Source organism: Carex rostrata, chromosome 13 (genome assembly GCF_964058835.1).
Source record: "Carex rostrata chromosome 13, lpCarRost1.2, whole genome shotgun sequence".
In the NCBI taxonomy this organism is placed as follows: domain Eukaryota; kingdom Viridiplantae; phylum Streptophyta; class Magnoliopsida; order Poales; family Cyperaceae; genus Carex; species Carex rostrata.
In genome coordinates this window covers 11,207,059-11,231,533 of record NC_135930.1, presented here as the reverse complement: position 1 = coordinate 11,231,533, position 24,475 = coordinate 11,207,059, and the positions used below count along the sequence as shown (strand labels likewise).

General features: G+C 34.1%; 4 protein-coding genes across 5 annotated transcripts; 1 reads left to right on the top strand and 3 right to left on the bottom strand.

Moving 5' to 3' along the window:
• The first annotated feature begins 1,473 nt into the window (after positions 1–1,473).
• Positions 1,474–6,749, top strand: LOC144564855 (E3 ubiquitin-protein ligase CHIP-like). The gene is made up of 8 exons (XM_078314466.1): positions 1,474–1,780; positions 2,473–2,540; positions 3,350–3,413; positions 3,829–3,900; positions 4,078–4,211; positions 5,424–5,565; positions 5,840–5,950; positions 6,421–6,749. Exons 1-8 carry the CDS (start codon positions 1,676–1,678, stop codon positions 6,544–6,546), a joined length of 822 nt encoding a protein of 273 aa, XP_078170592.1. The 5' UTR covers positions 1,474–1,675; the 3' UTR covers positions 6,547–6,749.
• Positions 6,750–7,367: 618 nt separating this feature from the next.
• Positions 7,368–9,905, bottom strand: LOC144564851 (putative 12-oxophytodienoate reductase 11). The gene is made up of 4 exons (XM_078314460.1): positions 9,802–9,905; positions 8,790–9,061; positions 8,320–8,493; positions 7,368–8,203 (listed from the first exon to the last, which is right to left on the bottom strand). The coding sequence occupies exons 1-4, from the start codon at positions 9,858–9,860 to the stop codon at positions 7,605–7,607; spliced, it is 1,104 nt and encodes a 367-aa protein (XP_078170586.1). The 5' UTR covers positions 9,861–9,905; the 3' UTR covers positions 7,368–7,604.
• Positions 9,906–13,393: 3,488 nt separating this feature from the next.
• On the bottom strand, positions 13,394–19,575 carry LOC144564852 (putative 12-oxophytodienoate reductase 11). 2 transcript variants are annotated; one of them, XM_078314462.1, is made up of 4 exons: positions 19,467–19,575; positions 15,001–15,272; positions 14,579–14,752; positions 13,394–14,108 (listed from the first exon to the last, which is right to left on the bottom strand). In XM_078314462.1, the coding sequence occupies exons 1-4, from the start codon at positions 19,523–19,525 to the stop codon at positions 13,516–13,518; spliced, it is 1,098 nt and encodes a 365-aa protein (XP_078170588.1). In that variant the 5' UTR covers positions 19,526–19,575; the 3' UTR covers positions 13,394–13,515. The 2 variants fall into 2 exon arrangements, with proteins under 2 accessions (XP_078170588.1, XP_078170587.1); XM_078314461.1 differs by lacking the exon at positions 19,467–19,575 and adding an exon at positions 15,780–15,957.
• Positions 19,576–19,995: 420 nt separating this feature from the next.
• On the bottom strand, positions 19,996–23,325 carry RAP (RAP domain-containing protein). The gene is made up of 3 exons (XM_078314458.1): positions 21,131–23,325; positions 20,638–20,720; positions 19,996–20,319 (listed from the first exon to the last, which is right to left on the bottom strand). The coding sequence occupies exons 1-3, from the start codon at positions 23,184–23,186 to the stop codon at positions 20,215–20,217; spliced, it is 2,244 nt and encodes a 747-aa protein (XP_078170584.1). The 5' UTR covers positions 23,187–23,325; the 3' UTR covers positions 19,996–20,214.
• Between the last annotated feature and the right edge of the window lie 1,150 nt (positions 23,326–24,475).

Sequence of the window (24,475 nt, the reverse complement as noted above, 5' to 3'; positions counted from 1 at the left end):
TTTTTTTTTTCCAAGAGAACAAAACGCGAAATTGATTAAGGCTCACCACAATAAGAGATAAAATTGATGTCGTGTTGTTTGAACAATTCTTGTTGAATACAAGAGACAAAATACTTGTTCAAATACAAGATAAATTGTTTAAAATTGAAAACAGTTTTAAAGGATATCGAGGGGGACAATCGGCACAACCATTATTGATGAACTGATATTGATATGAATGGCTCAGATGGCAAGAATCATTTTGGTGGAAAGATCAGCTTAAATTCAGATGGCAGAGTTTTTTTTCTGGGCATTTTTTTTTTCAGATCGAATTAAATTCAATTTGGTTTTCAGTACCAGTTGGATGTACCATGATTCTTAACATGATACTTAGATATTTAATACCGGTTGTGAGTACTGGTTGAGCAATTTTAAAATTCCGAGTTAAGGGTTCATTGGTGTAAAAGTCATGAGATGGGACTTTCAATACGGTCTGGAGCTGGAGTACCGGTTGGGCAATTTTCACTTAGTTTTTTTTTTTTTTTTGAGCTTGAATTTCCACTAGTTAATGGTTTATGGATTTAGTAGTTTTGTGATGGTGTACTAGATGTACAGTAACATCAGGGGCGGATCTACTGTAGCACAGGGGGGTCAGTCGCCCCCCCCCCCCTCTGAATTTCGAGTTTTAGTGGTGATTTATTGGTACCGATCGACTCTGCCCCTTCCTGTAAATTTTTTTGCTTCCGTTGGGAGTTTGAGTTGTAATTCGGGTTAAATTTAGTGTTAAAATCAAAATAATTTTCTTGAATTATGATTGGTCATATTAATTATAAGTTATAGGATCAGAAATTATAAGTTACGGTGTTGAAAAAATAAGTCAAAACATTATTTTTTTTATCGAGTACTCAATTAGTTAATGGGTTTAAATCCGATTCGATATTTTTTTGTCCCTCCCTGACGAAAATCCTGGGTCCGCCCCTGAGTAACATAACTTGTTTTTAAATGAATGCTTACGGACTTGTTTACCAAAAAAAAACAAAAATACAATTTGTTCTAAAAATTGTACATGAATATTAAATTCGCCTAATTTAAGTGGCTGTTAGATTTGTACTAACGCAGCAGTTAGTACCTTTCTTTATTTAGGTTTATTTAGCAATAAAAATATATTTTTCTATCTCGGAAGAAAAACTTTTCCTTTGTTAACTTTTGCTTTATTAACTTTATCAATTAATAGATATGTAAGAGAGATAAATGAAAGATAAAACAGGTATTTTGAGAAAAAAAATTTCTCAGCACTCAATATAACAATTACTTACCTAAAAATAGCACTCCTCTTCTTCAAATATCATCACCTCCACTTTAAAACAATTAATTTGTATAAGAATATTTTGCCATATAAACTTTGGAGGTCTTTAATTTTATATTTTTACGGGGTTATAGGGATAAGAGTATCCACCAGCCACCAGCCCCGCTCCTTCCAAATTTTAACCTCCCGCTCCTATGAAAATATATCATTGAATAAAAGTTGCACGACATAAAAATAGAGAAAGAAAAACCAATAAAGTGCTTTTCGACTTCCCTTCTACGTCTCATCTGAGATCGATTTCTTCCTTCTCTTTCGCATGCTATGGACGTCGACGGGTGATAAAGGGAACGAGGAAAGGAATAAAGGGAGAAGTAACTGATCTGTAGAGAAATGGGGAAATCGGAGATGGACAAACAAGCGCAGATGAGGAAGGAAGTTGGAAATGCGTTCTTTAGAAAGGACAAACTTGGGGCAGCAATCGATTCGTACACTGAGGTTCTTTCTCTTTCTCTCCTCCCCACAAATTAGGTTTTAGTTCCAATATCATCTCATTATACAATTTCACCACGCAATCTGATAAGGATCAAACCAGCATAATTAGATGATACTTCTAGCTGGTTGGGTTAGTTTAGGTGAATATTTTCTGGATAAGCTAGCATGATTGGCAAGAACTGACCGATTTTTTTTAATTGGAAAAATGCTGAAGGGAAAAGGAAAACTAGAACATCCATTGGTACAAAATCAGAGTTTGAATTTGTTGCAAACAAAGCTCCATTGAAAGTTTGAGCTCTTATTTTTGATAAGCATCTATCGATTGCACTAGCAATTGCATCTTCCATGTTTTTAACTGTCCCGCAAAAGTTGTTTGCGAGCAATTGTGTAACGATATAACTTTTGAATAGCAGTTTTATGGCCTTTAGGCTACCTCAGAATAATTTTGTGTAATCATAGTTGAGGGATTAATCAAACATTGTAAAAGGATGTTTTCTCTTATACTGTTAAAAAGGAAAGCAACGAATAGTTGCCAGAAGTTTGTTTAAAATTTTCTTACAAACTTAGCGTTTGCATACTACCTTTTTGAAACCAAGTGATCTCAAAGGATCACCGCTTCCATAAGATCAGGACATCAAGTACAGTACAAAGAAGAAAGAGGTGGCATACTACTTAAATTTGTTTCTTTTTATCAGGCAATTGCGCTTCAGCCTAATGTCGCTGTCTACTGGACAAACCGAGCATTGTGCTTTAGAAAAAAGAAGTATGCACTGTCTTTCTATAGAATCTCTCCTCTTTTCCCACTTATAATATTGGTTAGTGTTACTTGGTGGTGAAATATCATCATTTAGTGGAAGAAAAATATTGGTATGGAAACCTCACATTCTATGATTTATACGAGTATATCCTTTCCCTTTTCAAATTTACAGTTGCAAATCCTTCAAGAAGAACATACATAATTCAATTATGCTGCTGTTAATTCGCCAATTGCAAATGCAATATCAGGCTCAATTAGTTGCACAAGTTTATACGGAAAAGTTGTAAATCGTTGGACTTTACATATAGAGGAGGGTTCTGGTGTTACAAGCTGCCCAGTCTCTTTTATGCTAAATTTTAATATGCATCAAGTGAGGAATCTGAACCATTTATCTTGTTTTCTTCACAAGTGATGTGTTCACAAGTAATGTATTATTGTGAAGTTCATTCTTTGAGTTTGTTTTATAATAGATGAAGAAGCCAAATAGGAAAGCACTAAAACATTTCTACTACAGCGAACTTGATCTGTTCCCTCCTGATCTTGTGCCAAACGGACTAACAAAAATTACATGGACTGGTCAATTGAGAATAACTAGATCAATGCTTTGATTTATTGGTTAGAATTTGAATTTTAATAGTTATGCAAAAGTGAGGTTGTGGCAACTTGTGGTACCCAAAAGTTGGAGCTCCAAACACTCCTCTTATGATTCTTACTTTTCAGTATTGAAAGAATGCTCATTAATCTTGGGTTTGTTTCATTGGCCTGATTGTCATGGCACCTTTTAATAGAAAAAATAATTGTAATTGATTTGGCAGGGAATGGACTAGAGTGGAAGAGGATTGCAAAAGGGCACTCCAACTTGACCGTAATTCTCACAAGGCATGTGTTAAAATTTAATTTGAAATTCCATAATTATTATTTGTCGTTTAGATAAAAATTGAAAAGTGCTCCCTACAACTTGCAAGCATACACAATATATTCATAATTCTCGTGGCAAGTGTTTTAAAATCGGGCTCTATTATTCAGGTTTGGTACTGATAGTAGTGGATGGCTACTGGATACTGTGTAGTACCATTCATATGACTAGGTTACGCTGTGCTATCCTATTGATACAGTATCGATGTGTACAAATCATTCCTGCATTGAGTTTTACATTGGCACTACAATGTTTTCTCCTTTTCTCTATCAAATTAACCCTTTATTTCGAATAATCTACAACAACAACCAAGCCATTAGTCCCAAACAAGTTGGGGTAGGCTTATTTCAAATAATCTGATGACTGTTATTGTTCTAGGCACACTACATGCTGGGTCTTGTTTTGCTTGAGAAGGAAGATTATACTGGGGCTATCTCTGAGATAGGAAAAGTCTCTCTCTCTCTCTCCTCTATTCCTCCTTCCCTCTTCTCTCTCTCTCGCTTTCTTTTACCCTGACACCTCCCTCCAATGCGTGCTTGTGCAGAAAAAGCCAAAAATTAAAGGACCTAAAATGTTTGATTTTTATTGTCCATATTGTCCATATTCTTTTTTCCTTTTTTGAAGTAGGCATGGGATATTATGAGGAGTATAGCCCCACATAGTGAGAAGGCAGATGAGTTGTGGAGAGTTCTTGCAAAAGCAAAGTTCATGGAATGGGAGCTCACTTCTAGTGAGCATCACTGGAGGCTCCAAAGCTTGAAGTACTTCATTCTTTTTTTATTTTTCTCTCATTTTTTATCTGTTTATTGCAGCAGTATGAATGCCAGTGCTAGTCAACTTACAACCATAATGCAGTCGCACTAATGTGTGTTGTAATCTTGGATAGGCTAACCATAAAAATTAAAAAATCATCATCAGAAATAAGGGAAATATTATTATAATAATAAATATGAACGCCCTAGTACTTGTGAATTAGAATAAAAATTGGATGCAAATTTTATTTCATAAAATGCGCCTCTTGAAGTGAACTGCTAGAGGTGCATGATAATTTGGAATTCCTTTTGAGAATTGGTTGGAGCACACAAACCTAAGAGCTGAACTTAATGTTTGAGATAGTATTTAGCTTAATATTTGAGGACAAATTCAGATTAAGTCAACTTGCTAATCATTGTGTTATAGACAAATTATTCGTGGAGATTTTTTTTTTTGGGTGGGGAACCCATCTGTTTCATTGAAACAAAAAGTTTTTACAGCACTGTAGGTACCAAACAGCTGCTACCAAAAATACAAGTCCTGTTTTTAAGCATACATCACTCCAAAATTACTGCCTGCTTAAACTTATTCTTAAGCTTTAAGAACCTACAGAATAGCTCATCATCACAGGTTATACAATCAGAAGCAAACACAGTTTTTATCTAAAATTGAAAATTATAATTTCATCCTCACAACAACTAACTTTCCAATTTACTCTTTCACATCCGTGGGTTACCTCCCTGTCCTCAGAACACCATAGATTTGTCAAATTATCCCCTAAAAACTGAATTTTATTAAATTCTGTAATTTAGTTTTAAATTGTTGAAGCTATAGAGCAAGATACAAATAAGTGGTCTGCTGATTCAGGTTGACCACAAAATACACGATTTGTATCCCCATGACTACCCTCTTTACCCAATACATCCATGGTTAAAATTTTCTTTTTACTCACAAGCTAAAGAAAAGTTTTAATTTTGAGAGGGATTTTGGTTTGCCAAACAATATCGTATTCATTGTTGACTATCCTACCGAATTCTAACCAAGCATAGAAAGAGTGTACTGTAAACACCCCAAATGAATGCCATCACCAAATGATTTGATCTAAAATAAAGTCTAATTTGAAAGGAAACCAAAAGTTGCTGTAAATCCTTCCATTCTTATAAATAATCACCTACAGAAAGACAATATGTGAAATATTGGTTATGGTTTGTGCTCCATAGGGAAGTTTGTGAGAATGCACTTAGAGAGTACAGTTTCCTTCATGAAGAGTCAGGTGACAGTACCCCCAATTATCTGTCGGGGCAACTCCAACTCTTGAATGAGGTGTTCGACAAAGCATCCAAGGCTGATGTGCCAACTGATGTAAGTCACCATGTTTACATGTTAATTTATTATTTCCTGAGATAATCAGAATACTGTATATGCTGGTACTGTTATACAACCTTAGTCGTTACTCGTTACAAAAGCCAGATGACTTTTGAGCTATCAACCACCAACCAATCGAAGAAGAAACAAAAAATTGATTACAAAAGCCAGATGACTTTTGAGCTGAAAAAAAGTTGTTTTGAGTGATAACTTGTAATGAAGTGGTGGTATGCAAATATGTTTTATTTTTATTTTTCTGTGGATTTTATAGGTCCCAGACTACCTCTGTTGCAAGATAACCTTTGACATATTCACTGATCCAGTTCTGACTCCGAGTGGTATCACCTATGAAAGATCTGCTCTACTTGAGCATTTAAAAACAGTAATTTTCCTATTCCCATTCTACTCCCAATTTATTTATTTCATTCCCTGTGCTTCTTTGAAGTCTCAAGTACTTCATGTTTGGGATGTTGGCAGTTTGCAATAAGCTTTTAGAAGATCCCTTTATTGTAAGGATGGAGATTTGTACAAAATTGGAAAATTATATGAAGATCCCTTTATTATAGTTACAAACTACTATCTATCTATGAAACTAATGGAACAAAGTAACTTTATTTAAAAGATCTTGTAATTGACGAAGTTACTTTTACTTGCCTAGTTTGATATGGTATTTAATCCAAATCTTGCTACCGAGATGTCAGATATGTTTTAGTGAAATCATACACGTGATGCCCATATGAACTGATTTTAAGCCTAGAATTTTTAATGTTAAGTGGTTCTGGTCGAGCTTTAAGGATGAATCAATATTCCTTTCCTAAAAATTCATTTGATATTCTTTTTTACTTGGGATAGGTGGGCAATTTCGACCCAATAACAAGACAGCCTCTCAAAGAGTCACAACTTATCCCGAATCTGGCAATCAAGGGAGCAGTGCAGGAATTTTTGAAAGAGCATGGTTGGGCATACAATATGGCCTAAAAAACTAACAAAATAGGTTAACTACTAAGTGGTCCCATTATTTAAGTTGTGCAGGAATTATAAGTAGTTTATTTACTATTTTCAATAGTACCTTCTGATGAGAAACTTTGGTTTTGCTGATTTATAGGTTCTAATGGGTAGTCAATGTACATAGCACTGGAAAATCCGAATTAACTTAGGTTATTAAGTAAATTTTGAATTCAGTGTCTGTCTTGAGTGTTTCTAAGTTGGTGATGTTTAAACAACATGCTAAAAAGTTTGTGATGGTTGTAGTTTCTAGACTAGCAGAAACACTTGTAGTGGCAGCATTATGCCCATTTTCTGTTTATTAGAGTTTGTAAGGTGTTGATGTTGGTGCTAAGGATTTGATTTGTAAGAAAGACTCAGAAAAGGTTGAGAGAAGATAGGTTAGATCAATCCCACAACAAGTCAAGCCAGAAAAAATGGTCCAATTCCTCGCATTATTTTTTTTTTCAATTTGAACATTGCTTATTTGTTTGCGCGGTGGGAAAATGGCCAACACAAATTATTGACTGAAAAAGTTAGACTATTCCACATTGACTGAAGTATTTGAACTATCATCTACCAAATAGTATATTCTCTCGTACACAATAATGCATGCGAGATCCTGTGGTCTTGGCCTCCTGGGGAACAAAAGCATGGAATGTTTTTGGTGTATCGATACATTTCTTACTGTGGTATTGGGGAACAAAAGCGTGGTCATTGCTGCCTTTGAGCTGATGCTGTTAGTTTGTTAGTGTTATGTTTACAATAGTCAACTTTTATTTGTTACCCGCTTCAAATGCAAGAAATCGCCCACCAAAATTAAGTACCCAGCTCTCTCGTATTCCTTAGTTTCTTATTTGTTAATAACAATTATTTAAAACTTAAATGGGTATTTTCAGCACCTTAATTTTCTTCCATTTTCTTTTTTTATAATACAATACAAGCGTATCATTAAATAAAAGGAAAAAGAAAAAAAAATAACAAGATAACAAATTTAGAACTGAAAAGAAAATCTTATCAAGCAATCCAAACAAAAGAATATCACTGGCACCTTAAATCAAAGGGGATTCCTCGAGAGAAGGGTAGTCGTTGTAGCCCTCAACTGGATCGGACGTATAAAATGTCAATCTGTTGTACTTATTGAGAGGTGCACCGAGCTCGAATCGTCGAGGCAAATCAGGGTTAGCCAGGAAATGTCGGCCATAAGCTACGAGATCAGTGTACCCCTCAGCCACTACTTTATTTCCTTCTTCTCTGTCGTAGCCTCCTACGGCTACAAATGTACCGTTGAAGGCTTTTCTCATCGGAAGAAGCCTGTGCGGGATTTGGTATCGGCCTTCCACAACTGACTGCCTAGGTTCAACCATGTGGCAATATAGAATGTTGAACTTGTTTAATGATTGCACCATGTATAAGCCTAGGATTTCTGGATTAGAGTCGAAGCATTCCAGGTAGTATGTGAAGGGTGAGAGCTTGAACCCAACCCGGTCGGATCCAATTTCATTAGAAACGGCTTCCACAACTTCTAGTGCAAATCGGCATCGGTTTTCGAGACTGCCACCATACTTGTCAGTCCGGTTGTTTGAGCTGTCTTTCATGAATTGTTCAATTAAGTAACCATAGGTCCCATGAATCTCCACTCCATCAAATCCTATAAACAACAAATATTTCAATGTTAATAATATAATTTGGAAATGTATTAGAATTAAGCAAGTGAATTGCTTGCATATTCGTGTTGCGCAGTAGTATTGGGATTTAGTAATTTACCAGCTTCTATAGCATTCCTTGCTGCAAGCCTGAAGTCATTTACAATATCTGGTATTTCTTCTGTCCTTAATCCACGAGGTGGCGAGTATTCCTCGACTGTACCATCGGCTTGCTCTTGAGGTGGTATTTGCTTGTCAGTGCTTGAGATTGGAGCCTGCCCATTTGGTTGATACTCTAAAAAAAAGAAAAAGGTAAGTAGGGCTACCAATTTGCTAACTTACAGAAAAATAAAAACAACTACAACAGTCACCAAGAATAGAGGCCAAGATAGTTTCAGGTTCTGAAATCAAGTGTGCACAAATTTTTTTGTGGAAAGTTGAATTTTTTTTTTTTTTTTGTAATAGGAGACCCTTGAAAAGTAGATTTGAAAATTAATTGTGAGTTCATAACTGTATTAAATGCTAAATTATTGTCGATATTACAAATTACAAATTGGAACGACGAACGAAAGTGGTAGAGAAGAGACATACTGTAATGGGAGACCCTTCCGACATGCCATATCTGGCAAAAGAAAATCCCGCCTTTCTCGTGCACCGCATTGACGATTGGCTTCCATGCCTCAACTTGCTCCTTGGTCCAAATGCCAGGGGTGTCATTGTAGCCCTGCGCCGTGTTAGACACTCCAGTGGCCTCCGCTATAAGGAGACCTCCTTTGGTGGCTTGCTGCGAGTAGTGTAGTATAGCATGTGGCTGAGGCACGCTACCGTATGATCTACGCCTTGTCAAAGGAGCAAGAACAACCCTAGAACAAGCATGGACGATGAGAAATACATAAGGAAAGATTGGGAAAAAGAACTGAAAAATGAAATGTACAATTAAGAAATACTAAACAGGAATATCAAATTTTTGAACTGAACTGGTTCTTCTACAACCGAGTTTTATTTGAAATACATCTCTTGTACTACAAAGTATATTATATATATATATGAGGAGGGTTCAAATGTCTCATACTTTTTATGCCTCATATTTTATATCTTTGTTTCTAAAATTCGAACTGTCATTCTGAACTGCTCAATTTGATAGTCATATTAAAATATGCTTAGAGACCAAATTTTATATTTTAAATTTTTTTTACTATTTTTTTAAATATGTACAAAATCACTATTTTTGGGTGATTCAGAAACAATGATTCTGTATTCATCTTTAAAAGTTATAATTTAAAAAAAATATATATATATAAAATTTGGTCTCTAAGCATATATTAGTATAGATATCAAGTAGAGAGGTTGGAATTGACAGTTCAAATTTTGAAAACAAAAAAATAAGATATGAGATATGACAGGAGACATTTCAACTCTCCTCATTGTATATAGATTCTGTGATGATCTTTTGGTGTTATGAATTATGATCGATTTTTTGTTTCTTTAGTAAAATAAAGTGAGAACCTTCATTTTCTAACAAACTCGAGCAACAAGGTAAAGCCCAAAAATATCAACAGGAGGGAGGGATAGAGAACAGTAGTGGCAATAATTAATTAATTACCTGTGAGAAAGATCAAATTTGCCCATTTTGTAAGGGGTCATCAGAGGAATGGACTCCATTTTCGACGATTAAAATTTAAAAGCAAGAATGTGTCCCTTGTTCACTTCTCTTTTTTATTTTCTGTAATTTTGTCCATTTTCTGTAATTATAAGTCCGCTGAAACCATGGGTCACCATCATCAGCGAGGGAATTTGTTACCGCTGCTTTTTATTGTGACGTGATGAAGCTAAACAATAACTCTAATTTCAAATATTTGGTCAATACGTATTCCATCGAAAATTACGAACTGACAATTTTCTATATTCTTATTTACTAATTTTTGCACAATCCAAACGTACCTGATTAGTTTAGATTTGAGCTTGATAAGTTGAATGATTGTTTAGAATTAACAGTAATATACTAAATTTTGTATTTCATACATTAAATAGTGAAAATTGTCAGTTCGTAATTTTCGATGGAATACGTATTGACCAAATATTTGAAATTAGAGTTATTGTTTAGCTTCATCACGTCACAATAAAAAGCAGCGGTAACAAATTCCCTCGCTGATGATGGTGACCCATGGTTTCAGCGGACTTATAATTACAGAAAATGGACAAAATTACAGAAAAGAAAAAAGAGAAGTGAACAAGGGACACATTCTAAATGTATGAAATATTTGGTCAATACGTGATGATGGTGACCCATGGTTACCGCTGCTTTTTATTGTGACGTGATGAAGCTAAACAATAACTCTAATTTCAAATATTTGGTCAATACGTATTCCATCGAAAATTACGAACTGACAATTTTCACTATTTAATGTATGAAATACAAAATTTAGTATATTACTGTTAATTCTAAACAATCATTCAACTTATCAAGCTCAAATCTAAACTAATCAGGTACGTTTGGATTGTGCAAAAATTAGTAAATAAGAATATAGAGAACACACTGATTTTCAAAGTGTTTATGTGGTGTTATTTGAATTAGTAAAAAAATATTGTTTGGATTGTATATTCAGAATATTGAATAACTGTACCCAAAAAAAGAATAGTGTTAATATAGTGCTAATGAAGATGAATCATAAGCAAGTGAAGTCTCATACAAAATAACGTCAACTTTATTAGATTAGAACTGTGTTGATGAATATAAGAGAAAATTAATTAATTTTCTTTCTCTTCACGCACATAAATTAATTTGAATCATAGGCTAGTTTTGACTAGACACAATAATAATTTGGTATGTTCAATTTATACGAGCTAAATTTTTATTTGCTTAAATTATATACTTATGTTACTTGAGCAGGATTCAAATGTCATATGTTTTTTCATGTTTCATTTGTCCCTTATATTTTTATTTTTATTTTCAAAGTCTAAATAGTTGATACAAACTACTTGATATGATATTCATATTAAAATATGTCTAGAGATCAAAATTTATATATTTTTTAAACTTTTTGTTATTTATAAATAAGTACAAAATTATTATTTTTGGATGGTTTAGAATTTTTTGAAAAAAAAATTGTGTACTTGTCTAAAAAGTAGTAAAACACTTTAAAAAAGAATAAAATTTATTCTCCAAGTACATTTTAATATGGAGATCATATTGAACAGTACATATCAATTATTTGAACTTCAAAAAATAAAGATAAGAATGTGAGGTATAAATAAAGAAAAAAGACATGAAATATTTAAACCCTTTTAGATTTACACATAGCTCCTAAAATAGTAATGAACGACAAATTAGTAGCGAAGAAATATAAAAGTAAAAACAAAAATATAGTGCATAGGAATCTTAAATAGGCTTCAAAATTAGATTTTTAAGAATCTTAAATGACTTAGAATTCATTTTACAATACAAAGTGTTCATATAATTCTTTTATAGTATATTAGTATTCCGATTCATTAAAAAAAAAAAAAGAATCGTACCGAACATGTGATAGCGATGATGGTAAGCACACAGCATGGCACAGCATGGCACGAGTCTTTGTCCCGCCCGGTACCTGAGGTGTAAATCAAAATAATAGACGTCCTATATTAATTTCATTCGAGTCGAACTCAATCCAATATTTATTGAGAATGTAGATTGTTTGTCTTAAGATTCGTGCCAAATTAAAAAGAACTGTTCGGATTTATTACTTGTACCTCAAGTATCTATGATACGCATTTGGGGGCGTGGCATCCGTTTACCCAAAGCTAACAAGCATATAATTGATTGTCTTTTAGAACTTTATCATTAGCCGCCTTAATAACTTTTCTTTTGGCTTTGGGTCAGCGGATGGTGACTCTGTCTCTAATTTTATTATTATTTGATAGAATATATAACAAATGGATAATGAAATTGTAATCATATATATATTTTTTTTTACAATTAGACATATTATATTTATGGTTTGCACATAATATTTACAAATCCAATAATACACCAGATAAAATTGATTTGAACCCGTCCAATTCAAATTAATTATATTAAATTTGCTATGGTCATATAAAAGATTTTGAAATATTTGTCAAATTTGCGGTGAGCTTCATGTAATTTCATGCATGGTGCTTCTATTTATATGCTAGTATGATGTTATAGAGTTATATTTTTAATCTTTTTAATTGCTTGTAACGTGTTTGACAAATTAATTATTAGTTGCAATTTTTTCTTTAAAACTTTACCAAAACAAACAAATAAGTATTTTACAGGCTCAACTGTTCAAAGGCGCATCGGCATGCATCATCAATCAAACCATAAAATATGGAATTAAAACATGTTTTGCACGAAATGAAGTTATAATAAGTCAATCCTTGACAATTAAGTGAAGCCGAGAAATTTTGACCGAATTATTTATTCAACTTAGTTGTTTGTGTGATGGGAAAATAGCCAAGTCAGTCAGCAATGGCCACAAAAAAATCTTTACTTTAAAAAGTTCCTGTTTACGTACCAATTAGTTTATTCTGATTATTCTCTCCCACACAATAATGCATGAGAGATCCTGTGGTCCTCGGATACCAAAGCGTGAAACTTTTTGGTGCATCGATACATTTTTTTTTTCTTCATTGGTGTCTATGAGCTGATGCTGTTAGCCTGTTACAGTATTATATTTTACAATGGTCATCATATTTTGATTTCCAACTTCAAATGCAAGGAATGACCCACCAATAAAAATTGTCAGTTGTCTACTTCATTATGATGCTTTTATACAGGAATCAAATTATCAAACATTGGGAGTAAAAAGAAAAGTAAAATTTCCTTCTTGTTTTTCTATCATTTCCATTTCAAAGTCCAAAACAGAGCCTCCTAAATATGCATGTTAAGCAGATTGTGTTGCATTTCTAGATAAATACTGTTCTGGTTTGCATATTAAAAAAAAGTTAGTTATACAATTCTTTGCATCTTTGGAGATTCCTTCTTATCATATTCAAATTGATTAAATTACAATCATTTTCTAGAAACCTAACATATATATAGTTTAGACCTTTTCCATATGCTTCTTTGACAAATTAAGTACCCTGCTCTCTCGTAGTCCTTAGTTTCTTATTTATTATATAACATTTATTTAAAATATAAATGGGTGTTTTCAGCACCTTTCCTTCCAATTTTTTTTTTTTTTTTTTTGTGGGTGTCATACACGCGTGTTATTCCAATTCTTATTGAATACAAGGGAAAAACAAGACAACAAATATAAAAATGTAAACAAAATCATATCAAGCAAGCCAAGCAAAAGAATATCACTGGCACATCAAATCAAGATGACTCCTCGAGAAAAGGGTAGTCGGTGTAGCCCTCGACCGGATCGGACGTATAAAATGTTAATCTGTTATACTTAGTAAGAGGTGCATTGAGCTCGAATCGTCGAGGCAAATCAGGGTTAGCTAGGAATAGTCGGCCGTACACTACAAGATCAGTGTACCCCTCAGCCACTACTTTATTTCCTTCTTCTCTGTCATAGCCTCCCGCGGCTAAAAATGTACCGTTGAAGGCCTTTCTCATCGGAAGAAGCCTATGTGGGACATGGTACCGGCCATCTACAATGGCCATCCTAGGCTCAACCATATGGCAGTATAGGATGTTGAACTTGTTTAATGATTGCGCCATGTATAGGCCCAGGGCTTGTGGATCAGAGTCGAAGCATTCCATGTAATCTGTGAAGGGCGAAAGCCTGATCCCAACTCGGTCGGGTCCAATTTCATTAGAGATAGCTTCCACAACTTCTAGAGCAAATCGACATCGGTTTTCCAGACTGCCGCCGTACTTGTCAGTTCGGTTATTTGAGCTGTCTTTCATGAATTGTTCAATTAAGTAAGCATGTGCCCCATGGATCTCTACTCCATCAAATCCTATAATTAAGAAATATCTCAAAGTTAAAAATATTATTTTGATATGTATTAGAATTAAGCTAGTGAATTGCTTGAAATGATTCATTTCTTGCTCATTAGTAAGTATCTATCATATAAAAAAATTATATATAATATATAATATAAGTTAACTACATCTTCTTTACAGTGATGTTAACAATATCATCTCAGTTCAAAATGAAGTCATTCCAGTAGTCCTTTTGAGAAAGAAAGAATTGATATTAGTCAATTCTTAGTTATTGCTTATACATTTAAAATATATGTACAGAAAATGACAACAGCGTTGCACTAGACCATATCAAGTTACTAAGTTAGCAACTATTATATTCCTTCAATCCACACCCAACAAAAGTTCTATTACAGAAAAAATGCCACCCATGTTTTGATAATTGGTACTAAATGGTACATTCAAAGTTCTTGTAGCGCAATAATTTTGGGAGTTAGTAATTTACCAGCTTCTATAGCATTCCTTGCTGCAAGCCTGAAGTCATTCACAATATCTGGTATTTCTTCTGTCTTTAATACACGAGGAGGCGAGTATTCCTCAACGGTACCATCGTGTTGCGTCTGAGGTGATATTTGCTTGTCAGTGCTTGAGATCGGAGCTTGTCCGTTTGGTTGATACTCTAAAAGAAAGAAAAGGTTAAGCAGGGCTACCAATTGAATAATAAAGTACAGAAGCCAAGATTAATTGTTTGAGGCTCTGAAATTATGTGGGCAGAAGATTTTTATTTTTTATAATCGCTTAATAGCTTAATTAAATGATCGAAATTCAAATGTAGATTTGAAAAATGTTAGTTCATTAGTGTATTAAAGTGTCAAACAACCAATCATATTACGAATTACAAATTGAAACAAAGGAGAAGAAACATACTGTAATGGGAGACCCTTCCGACATGCCATATCTGGCAAAAGAAGATCCCGCCTTTCTCGTGCACCGCATTGACGATTGGCTTCCATGCCTCAACGTGCTCCTTAGTCCAAATGCCGGGGGTGTCAGTGTAGCCCTGAGCCGTGTCAGACACTCCGGTGGCCTCTGTTATCAGGAGGCCTCCTTTGGTCGCTCGCTGCGAGTAGTATAGAATAGCGTGCGGCTGTGGCACGTTGCCGTATGATCTTTGCCTCGTCAAAGGAGCTAGAACAACCCTAGAACAAGCATGGCCAATTTGAAAAACGTAAGGAAAGATTGAAAAAAAAAAAAAAACTGAAAAATGAAATGTGCGATTAAGAATACCAGTTCGTACCAGCGATTACTGATAATTACATTCCATTCTTAAATTTATACATTTATACTTTTACCCATAAGTCAGAAAATTACAAAAACACCAAATCATTTGAATTCAGTTCAAATTGATCTCAATTCTCAACAGCAAAACAACAAAACACTTAGCAGAAAAATACAAATTCGTACCAGAAAGGTTGAATAAGCGAAATGAAAATAAATGAAAAGCTAGTAGAATTCTTCTGGTAGAAGCTTGTTTAAAATGTGTCTTTTTTCTATTAATAACAGGAATAAAAAATTTAAAACACATTTTTTTTTCTAATAAACCCGAAAATTGGAAATTCCACTTAGTCGCTGAGAAAACCCCAAATCTAATCAACGCAACGGAGGGGGGAGAGAGAGAATAGTAGTGGGTAGTGGCAATTAATTACCTGTGAGAAAGGTCAAATTTGCCCATTTTGTAAGGGGTCATCAAGGGAATCGGCTCCATTTTGATTATACCGTATCTCTTCTCCTCTTTTTCTTCTTTGTATCTTTAATAGTTAGTGGTAAATGCTTATGACGAAGAAACCTAAAATGGTGTTATTTATAGGAGTTGACATTGCTGAACCATGTGTTTATTGTGACATTAGTGCTTACGTCATGGAGGCCGCGGCTGCCAATAATTTGAGTGTAGAACGGAAATATTAAAAAGTTAAATCCGAATCGAATCCACAGTCACTATTCGTTTGGTTGGGAGTATTTAATGCTCCGGCCTGTCCTTCAGTTTCCAGGAAATAAATCTGCTGCGATTCTTTGTAATCGCAGGGACCTGCCTTTTCAAATCAAACCATCCATTTTTTGGAATACGCGGATCTCAAAATAAGTTGGCTTTAACCACGAATCTCAAAACAAATGCTTATGACGTTTGCTTACGTCATGGAGGCTGCGGCTGCAAAAGTTAATAAATACTCCGGCCTGTCCTTCAATTTCTACACTCACTGTTCGTTGGTCAAAGATGAGAAAGGCTATGCCAAAATCAGTGGCGGGTTTAAGAATGATGAATGGCTGAATTAATCTCTATTTTTTTCATTTATATATATTTTAAAATTTTAATATATTTGGAATAAAATGTTATTGACACTGTAAATTAATTTTTATTTCAGTATAAAAAATTATTTAGTTGGTTCTCAGTGTATTTGATAATCTCTCTAGTTTGAAAGTCGGGCTCTACTTTTGTGCGAAATCAATTTTTTTAAAATTCAGTATCAGATTATTTAACAGATTAAAAAAAAGACTCGTTTAATTAAGGTCGTCTGAATTATTATATCTTGCTGCCAGTTAATTCAGTAATTTTTTTTTTCTGATGATTAGGGGTGTTGATTAAATTCAGGAATGTTAATAAAATTCAGTTGCATAATTATATAATTTCTATTGTATTCAGTAATGTGAATTTATTTCGTTTTCACTACCTCATGATAAGGTACGAATGAAGAAGATATAGGCATATATACATTACTAACTTTTTTATTAACACAAAATCGTCAAAACATTTAAATGTTTGGACAATTATGTTATAAAGTAATAAATATTTTATACTTGTTATTATAGTGACATATGAGCTATTAAAAAAAATATTTAGATAGGTTAAAAGTTTGTGATTTGAGAATAATTTAAAATTATACATTGAGTTCGAACAAGAGATTTTAGTTCTGCAAGAGAGAAAAATTTGAGAATAATTAAAAATATCATCTAAGATACTTGATTTTCCACAATTTTAATTCAAACCACAACAAGAAACCACAATCAATAACCATACACTGCATTAATCAAGAAATTGGATACAAATTTAACCATGTATCATCAACCACCAAAACTACAAGAAATTAAGAGGAAAAATAGAAAAAATTATTACGAATGATAAATTGAGCAAAGACAAAAACACAAGAGAGCAACAACACCAAACTTGAAATGGTTAGGTTGAAACAGCAGACTCCACCGAAAAGTCATTAACCGACGAACTTAATTCATTATTTAATGAATGAATGAATAGTTTAATTTACAAATTCTAGAATAAAAGCAAATAAGCTCCAACGACTAAAGGAAAATTAGAGACGAAAGTAACATGCCCCTAGGCCCTAGCTAGGTGCTACATGATGATCAGTAGCATCGGCGACATGGTCGACCAAATTTGCATGATTGTTAGCAAGCCTGTTATGTTATGTTATGTTATGTTATGTTTTCCAACGAGTCATCAATTATAAAATTGTCATTTCTCTCTACTTCTTTTTTGATGTTTTATTTATACATGACATTGATAATCAAACACTGGACGAAAAAAGAGAATTAAGCTCCTTTAAGTTTCTTCTTGTTTTCATATATATCACTTCCATTTCAAACTCCTAAATATGCATTATTCAAGCATATTAAATACTGACTTGGACCGACTTATTATATAGAAAAAATTTAACTAAAATAAGTTGGTTATAGAAATTGATTCTGATTTGCATCTTTCGGAGGTTCTTTCTTATCATATTCAAATTGATTAAATTACAGTTATTTTCTAAAGTACCTAGCTCTCTCGTAGTCCTTCCGTTTCTAATTTGTTACTAACATTTATTTAAAATTTAAATTGGTATTTTCAGCACCTTTCCTTTCAATTTTTTTTTTTCTGGTATCATACAAGCGTCCTATTCCAAACATTATTGAATAGAAGGAAACGACAAAACAACAAATTTAAAGCTGAAAAATTAGAACTTATCAAGCAAACCAAGCAAAAAAAAAAAAAAAAAAAATACAATATTAGCACATCAAATCAAGGGGACTACTTGAAGAAAGGATGGTGTAGCCCTCGACCGGATCGGACGTATAAAATGTCAATCTATTATACTTATTCAGCGGTGCATTGAGCTCGAATCGTCGAGGCAAATCGGGGTTAGCCAGGAATAGTCGGCCATACGCTACAAGATCACTGTACCCCTCAGCCACAACTTTATTTCCCTCTTCTTCCACAACTGCCATCCTAGGCTCAACCATGTGGCAGTATAGGATGTTGAACTTGTTTAATGATTGCACCATATATAGGCCTAGGGTTTCTGGATCAGAGTCAAAGCATTCCATAAAATCCGTGAAGGGCGAGAGCCTGACTCCAACCCGGTCGGGTCCAATTTCGTTAGAGACAGCTTCTACAATTTCTAGAGCAAATTGGCATCGGTTTTCAAGACTGCCGCCGTACTTATCAGTTCAGTTGTTTGAGCTGTCTTTCATGAACTGTTCAATTAAGTAACCATGTGCCCCATGGATCTCTACTCCATCAAATCCTATAAGTAAGAAGTACTTCAAAGTTAAAAATATTATTTTGATATGTATTAGAATTAAGCTAGTGAATTGCTTGAAATGTTTTAACTGTTTTTGAAAAAAAAAAAATGTGTTAACTACGTGCTAATTCATTCATAAGTATATCTATCACAGGAAAAAACATATATTTACAAAAAAATATAAAATCTTTCCCTCGTCAAAGGAGCAAGAACAACCCTAGAATAAACACGAAACAATGAGAAATACACAAGGAAATATTGAAAAACAGAACTGAAATATGAAAGGTACACTAAGAAATGCTGCATTTTAATTTTTAAATAATAGGTAAAAATCTTAACTGGTGCTTCTAAAAGACTACCACTCAGTTTGGTTTGAAATACTAACTCTTCTACTGTAATGTTTATTATAGTAGCGGAGGCGGAGTTAGTAACAGAGAACTGATGCAAACTCAACCCATTTATTTTCATTTTTTTTTTTGTAATTAAACATGATTTTCTCTATAGTTCTGGATAAAAAATGCTATGGATAATGTAAAATTGATCTCAAACTTAGCATGAAAAATTTATATTATTGATCTTCATTCATGTTTGACCCATAGTTTGAAATTCTGGCTACATACTCACATGATTTTTGGGTGCTCTAAGCTGATTGTTTTTTTTTTTCCTTTCATAACAGGAGAAAGAAACTTAAAACCTTTATTTACTAATAAACCCAAAAATCGGAATTCCACAAAGTCGCCGAGTAAAAGCAACAAGGTAAAGCCCAAAATCTAATCAGCAGGAGGGATGGAGAGAGAGATAATAGTAGTGGCAATTAACTACCTGTGAGAAAGGTCAAATTTGACCATTTTGTAAGTGGTCATCAGAGGAATGGACTCCATTTTCGACGATTACAAGCAAGAATGTGTCCCTGTGCTTCTCTTTTTTCTTCTCGGTTTCTTTACTTTTGAATATTAAATGTTTATGGAGAAGAGATCGAAAATGGTGTAATTTTACAGGAGTCGCCATTGCTGGACTGGTTGGACTATGGGTCACAGCCTCACATGTGACGAACTTGTTTTGTGACCTAAGATCTTACATCATGGAATCTTGTTCGAATAATACAAGATTCGGAATCTTAAGATTTGATTTGGCCTCTTTTTTTTTTCTTTTTTTTTCCGGCGTAAAGTTAGGGATCTAAATACGTTTTGTGGGAAATAAATCTGCTGTTACAGGACCCTCTTATTCTGATCTCAGTCGTTAATTTTTGTTGAGATTCACGTATGAAAAATATATATATATATATATTTTTAAATTCACGCATGAAAATTTTTGAATAGTTGAGATAGAAATAACAGGGTCCTGTTATCTCTTGAGAAAAATATTCTCACACTGATATCTCAATATGATTACATAACAAAAATCTTGGTACTGCTACAAAATTATATTTTGTTTAAAAAAAAGGGAAAAGTGATCCCTATATATTTTAAGACAAAATAATCTAGCAACAAAGTTTTTTTTTTTTTTTTTCACTGACTGGTACCTGTACCTCCAAAAGTATTATGCATCCAAAAACTGATATCTATAGAATTTATTGTTCATTTTCAGTTACATAAACAGAGCTTGTATCTTCATTGTTTCCAATAATTTTCCTTAGATACTCCAATTGCTTGAATTCACCCGAAAGCGCTTCCCACTGCATGTATGAGATTACAAGTAGTCCATCAAAAGAAATAACAATGCATAGAAGAGGAATGGACATAATTTTGAATATGCAAAATGAAATATTTTCAGAATTAGTCTATGATTTATATTAATTTTACACTAATCAAGATGCACAGCTCAATTTTGTTTATTTCTTTTCTTTTGTATTTTGGATTTCCAATAGTAACCCTTTAAAATCATATCCACAGCCACCATATATTATTCTGATAAACTAACCCAAAAAATATATGATCCCAGATGACAAAGTTAAGTGGTTAGCCGTTAGGCAGCTGTAATTAAATGCACATACCTCATAATGAGACAAGGTAACTAACTTCCACCCAGCAGCTGCGATGTACCGGCGTTTCATCATGGTATGTCCTAGTGGAGTACCTGCCATGCAAAAGGTACCAAAAATTCTCCTTCATTACTCCAATTATTACCATGCTAGTTTACTATTATAATCACTAATAATATGTACTCAGCAAGAGTGAAGCCAATAAGAAACAATTGAAAGCTCTACTGTTTGCTACATCCATAATTAGGCACATTTTGAATGTCACACAGTTAAGGTTCACTTCTTCTTCTTCTCTACCAGTTCTATGTACAAACACTGGGTATAACAGTCAAATGAACATTTACCTTTCCAAATAAAGAAAAAGGAACTATCTAATTATACCACCTCAAACTCACTACAATAGTTCAACAAGTCTGCATTGTTTTTTTTTGCAAGGCAGAAGAGGCTACAAAGTAGCTAAAAAAATTATAGAGGGCTTTTCAATAAATGACGCTAGCAAACATACCTAAATTTCTGGAAAAATGGGACGGCCCGTCTATCTCAAATGCAACCTTCTCATCAACCAAGACTGCATCTACTGTGTAACCGTCAATAGGGTATTCTCTCACCCAATTAGAGCCCGTAGCAACCAAAAGCCGAGCAACTTCCTTCTGAAATAGGGATGTGGTCTTAATATTAAACCTCTTAGTTTGGCCGACACGATAAATTTTCTTCTCCAAATCACCCTTCAAAGCCAACCCAGAATTTGGATTCTCGACTTTGAGGCACTGGTTTGCTACGTAAATTTGGGAGGCAAATAGTACATCCTCTCTGAATTGGTCTGAAACCCTTTTCGTCACCAACTGGGTTAAAATACTCCAAATGCTTGAAAAAAATGGCCGACCTGTTTGACCCAAAACAGCATATGACCATGATATGCTAGCAATTTGGTCTCTTGTGAAATTCAAGGCACATGTTTCATGGGATTCATAAGAACTTGTAACATTTTCCCAGATATCATCTAAAACATCTAAATCTTCAATGTTTTCTAAACTGTCAATCTCATTTTCAAATTCATGTTCAATTTCATCCAAATCTTCTCTGTCTTTCCAACTTTCAGAGGAAATCTCATTTTCAGTTTTATCTTCAATATCATCCAAATCTTCTAGGTCTTCCAAACTTTCAAAGGACATGGCATTTTCAATTTCATCTTCAGTTTCATTCTCACTTAGAAGCCCCACCTGCTTATGAAAAACATTGTCTAATGCATCAAGGAAGGGATCAATGTGTGCATTCAATGTGGCACAGGCCCATAGGAATTGGGTCATCTCTAGCTCCTTAAAAGTTTCAACAAGTTCTATAGCTCTAGAGGCCAACTTTGTGAAAAGGTCCGGTGCAGCATGCCGCATTGTTGCATATGCCAGCGCTACGTTTGCTACATTTTGCGCATTGAAATCATCAACTTTTGTAATTGCAATGGATGCAATTCTATCCATCTCCGATTGGAACAACAAATCGCCCCCAATTTTGGATAAAGCCCAAGTTATGTTGGACAACCCTTGGGCATTACAATTGGGCAAAGCTGTCATTGCAATACCAACCAATAAAGACATCTCTTTTTGCCTCATAAACCCTAGCCTTCGGGTCTCGATCATTTGTACCTTCTCCATGTTCTTCGCAATCCTGTGTAAGGCAGTTGCGATATTCAATGGGCTAAGTGGTGAGGGGCTAAGCCCCTTTGCCACAGCCATGACAGTATCTGAAATTACATCTAGTACCTCCTCAGCTGTACAAGCATTTACAATTTGTTTGTTTAGTGTAACCTCCATTTTGTGATTAGATGGGCCTGAGAACTGCGACAGTCTGTCGACAAATGCTGCTTTTGCATTAGCACGCTTTTCTTCAAAAATCCCATCTGCAAATTGACCTATCTTTCCCGTGAGGGCACTTTGGTCATTTTTAAGGCTAGTTTTCCCTCCTACTTCCACCCCGCTGTCCATGTCTAGTGTAAACAAATTTACAGTCTCACGATCTTCTTCTTCCAGTTTATTTTTAGAACCGAGATTATCAAGAATATGGTCTATGGAACCGAGACTCAATTTCCCGAGTTTGCCCTTGCCACTCTTTCTCTTCTTCCTTTTCTTTTTGGGGGTCACCATTTTCCGCAGCTTGTGAGCAAAACCTCTTTCTTCAATAGTTTTCAGAGCCAATTTTCTTGCACGGACACACCAATCCATGTTATCCGTTTCCTCCTCACCGAAATATGACGTATCTAAGAACTTTTTCTTCGATTTAGCCGAGTCTGTAGCAATTGAGGTTTCTCCCAAAAAGGTCGATCTCCATTGAAAGGGCTTGTCTTTCTTTTTGTCGCTTTTTATCGAGCTGTCTTCTTCCTCCGGTTGAACCGGAGAAGATTTTCTTAATCGGCGAGCGCAAGGCCTTAGCCTCGAATTTAAAAATCCAGGTCTGGGTTGGGAGATGATGGAGACCTGATTTGGTTTCGAGGGAAAATATTTTAGCACTGAGAATGTGTACCTGGGGCTGGTGGTGGTGGGTAGAGCAGTGGAGAAATGCAACTCCATTTGTTGTTTATGTTGCTGGAATCCAAGTAATGAATTGAAGCATGTGTAAACCAAAAATGTATTTCTTTCTTCCTCTCTTTCGTTTGTAGAGTTGGATCTTAGGCCTCGAGTAACCTAAAGGAGAAGAAGATAAGCCCGGGGTGACGGGGTCCCACTCCCAGCCTCCCAGGCCAAGGGTTTTACAGAATTACAGATAGTATGCTTGCAGATATGCCCCTGGAAAAAAATGAAATTAACGTAGTGTGGACTCATCGACTCTTCGTAGATTGAGAATTTGAGATGACAGAAATGAAATAAGATCACTGATAATTTTTGTTGTCTATGCCTCTATGGTACTATGCATATGCATAGCCCGGATTGGATATATATTTTTTTTGAAGTTGTATGAGCAAAGTTAACTAAAATAAAACACTAAAAAACATCAACTGTGTTACCATGATATGATTTTTTTTTTCTGTATACAGGTGTTTTATTGAAGTTGAACTAATTTTATAAATAATGTAGACAATGGATCGGGTCATGTTGGATTTGTGCCAAATATTAGTCTCGAGCGTCTTTATACATGTTCTCTTTCTTTTGCTTAATAGTTAATATAAAATAAAATATCAACTGTATTATCATTCAAATTCTGTCTATAAACAAAAAAAAAAAAAGGATTTCACCTGGAAAAATCAGTCCTACATGCACATTAATGAAGTCTTACATGTTTTTTTTTTCCCCTTTTGCTTAAAAGAAAGCTTTAGAATTTTTTGATCCGTTTATAGAATAAGAATGAAGTAGTAAAATGCAAGTACATAATTATAAAAATTATTGCTTAATCATTATATTAAATAAATTATTATCACTTCATTGAATTAAATTCAAGATTGTTGTTCTAAAATTAGAAGAGAGTTATTCCACTCTTTGAGTGGAATAGCAGAATAGTAAAGAATATACCAAATCTTATACGAGCCCATATAGAATCGTATATACACCAAATCTTATACAATTTAAATTGAAAAAAAAAAATCAAACTCTCTGATAGATGCTAAAACATGCATTAATCACATTAAATATTGAATAAATGATATATATGGTAAGTACTTAATAACGATTATTGAAAACTATCAAACCAATTGATTGTCAATTTATCTCAATCTCTTAAAAGAAGTATGAACATATAATATATTAAAATATAACATAAAATAAAATATACAATGCAAGTAAATTTACGGCGAAGCGCAATATGGATCAGTAATAACTTTTCATGATTTTTTTTTTTTGTGCATTTTACACGAAGTATAAAACTA